General features: G+C 33.6%; 1 protein-coding gene across 1 annotated transcript in view; it reads left to right on the forward strand.

Annotated features, from left to right (window-relative positions):
- Window positions 356–1,608, forward strand: part of LOC107641599 (esterase AGAP003155) — a 2,561-nt gene continuing 1,308 nt past the window's right edge. Inside the window, exons 1-3 of the mRNA XM_016345082.2 lie at window positions 356–712; window positions 814–912; window positions 1,213–1,254. Of these exons, the coding sequence (XP_016200568.1) occupies window positions 488–712; window positions 814–912; window positions 1,213–1,254 (366 nt within the window). The 5' untranslated portion in view covers window positions 356–487. The remainder of the gene's footprint in view (window positions 713–813; window positions 913–1,212; window positions 1,255–1,608) is intronic.

Below are 1,608 nucleotides of genomic sequence, written 5' to 3' on the forward strand. Positions count from 1 at the left end.
GTTCTTTTTATAAGCATAAAATTGATGAATAGAATTGATGTTATGACCGTTTGGTCATTAAGATAGAAATGATGGTCATTAAGTCGATAATGAATGTGTCAGTTACAAGCAAAAGAATGAATGATAATTAACGCCGAGTTATAACTCATAATGCATAACAAAGACTGAGTTATAAGGTAACGGATCAGTTCCTTTGAATACCAGCACGTTGCGGGACCGCCAAAGTTGGTTGCACAGCTTTCTTGAATAATAGTACGAGATGTAATAAAATAAATTTAAAGCCTTTTTATATAGTGCGAGGAGAAGGCCCATGATACCTAAAAACACCACCTCACAATCCTATTTTGGACCACATACATCTCCTATATTATTTCCATATTAAATTTTTTCGGCCAAAAACAATCCTTGGTAAAAGGACGTAACAGGCATCAAATTAAAAATAAATTAAACTAAAAAAATCAATCTGAAAGCAAGTTATAGGAGCAACATGGAAGATAATGAAAACCAACAACGAAACCCCCGAGTCCTTTGCTTCCATGGATACAGGACCAGTGGTAAAATCCTCAAGAAATCAATAATGTCACGGTGGCCAGAAATTGTAACACAAAAGCTGCAACTTGTGTTCCTCGATGGCAAGTTTCCAGCACATGCAAAATCCGCAGTCGGTGGTGTTTCCGACCCTCCTTACTATGAATGGTTTCGAACCAACGAGGTTACTGTTATTATAAACTTTATAGTGAAATAGTGACGATGAATTAACTCAATGTTCTAAGACATGTTGCTAATAATAGTTGCTTATGTATTCATATACAGGATCTTTCACTGGTCAGCAACTTCGAAGAATGTGTAGCATACATTGAAGATTACATGGTAAAGAATGGCCCTTTTGATGGTTTACTTGGATTCTCTCAGGTAAGCCTCGATTAATGATTTCTTCGGAGATCTTTAGGTGCTTTAATTGTAAGAGAAAAGTTCCAGCTTTTAAACCATTCAATACTTAATTAGTACTTTTAGGATTGTTGACTTGAAGACAAAAAGTCAAAAAGATAAAGTAACAGCTAGTATTTGTTGGACATATAATCATCATTCACAGAAACTAATTATATATCTAATATTCTTCTTATTATTATTAAGTTCAGTATATATATGGTACTCCCCTTCTCTTAAATTTTCCTTTTTCTTCCCATTTGATTAACCAAGCAATGATCTCAGGGCGCACTTGTAGCTTCTGCTTTGCCTGGAATGCAAGCTCAGGTAATTGTCTTCCATCCATTTTGTGATACTTAATCGATCTTGTTTCACATATAACTATCTTAGAATTGTATAAAAATATTGAGGTATACAAGTTTATTTGTAGTTTAAAAAAAAAAGACATACCTATATTAAGACAAGATGTGACTTCAAGAACAATTTTTCACCCACCAAAAATGTTAGAATTGAACAATGAATGGATAGTAGCTTGGACAGGAAGAGGTTGTGTGATGAAAAACAGAGAAAAGTAAAGCTTAGCTTAGCTTTTACAGATCTTGTAGAATTGTATTGAATGAAGAGTGTAAAGCTTAGCTTTTACAGGAGAAAAATGTTGAGAGACTAAAATTTTTTATTAAA

Source organism: Arachis ipaensis, chromosome B05 (assembly GCF_000816755.2).
Source record: "Arachis ipaensis cultivar K30076 chromosome B05, Araip1.1, whole genome shotgun sequence".
Classification (NCBI taxonomy): domain Eukaryota; kingdom Viridiplantae; phylum Streptophyta; class Magnoliopsida; order Fabales; family Fabaceae; genus Arachis; species Arachis ipaensis.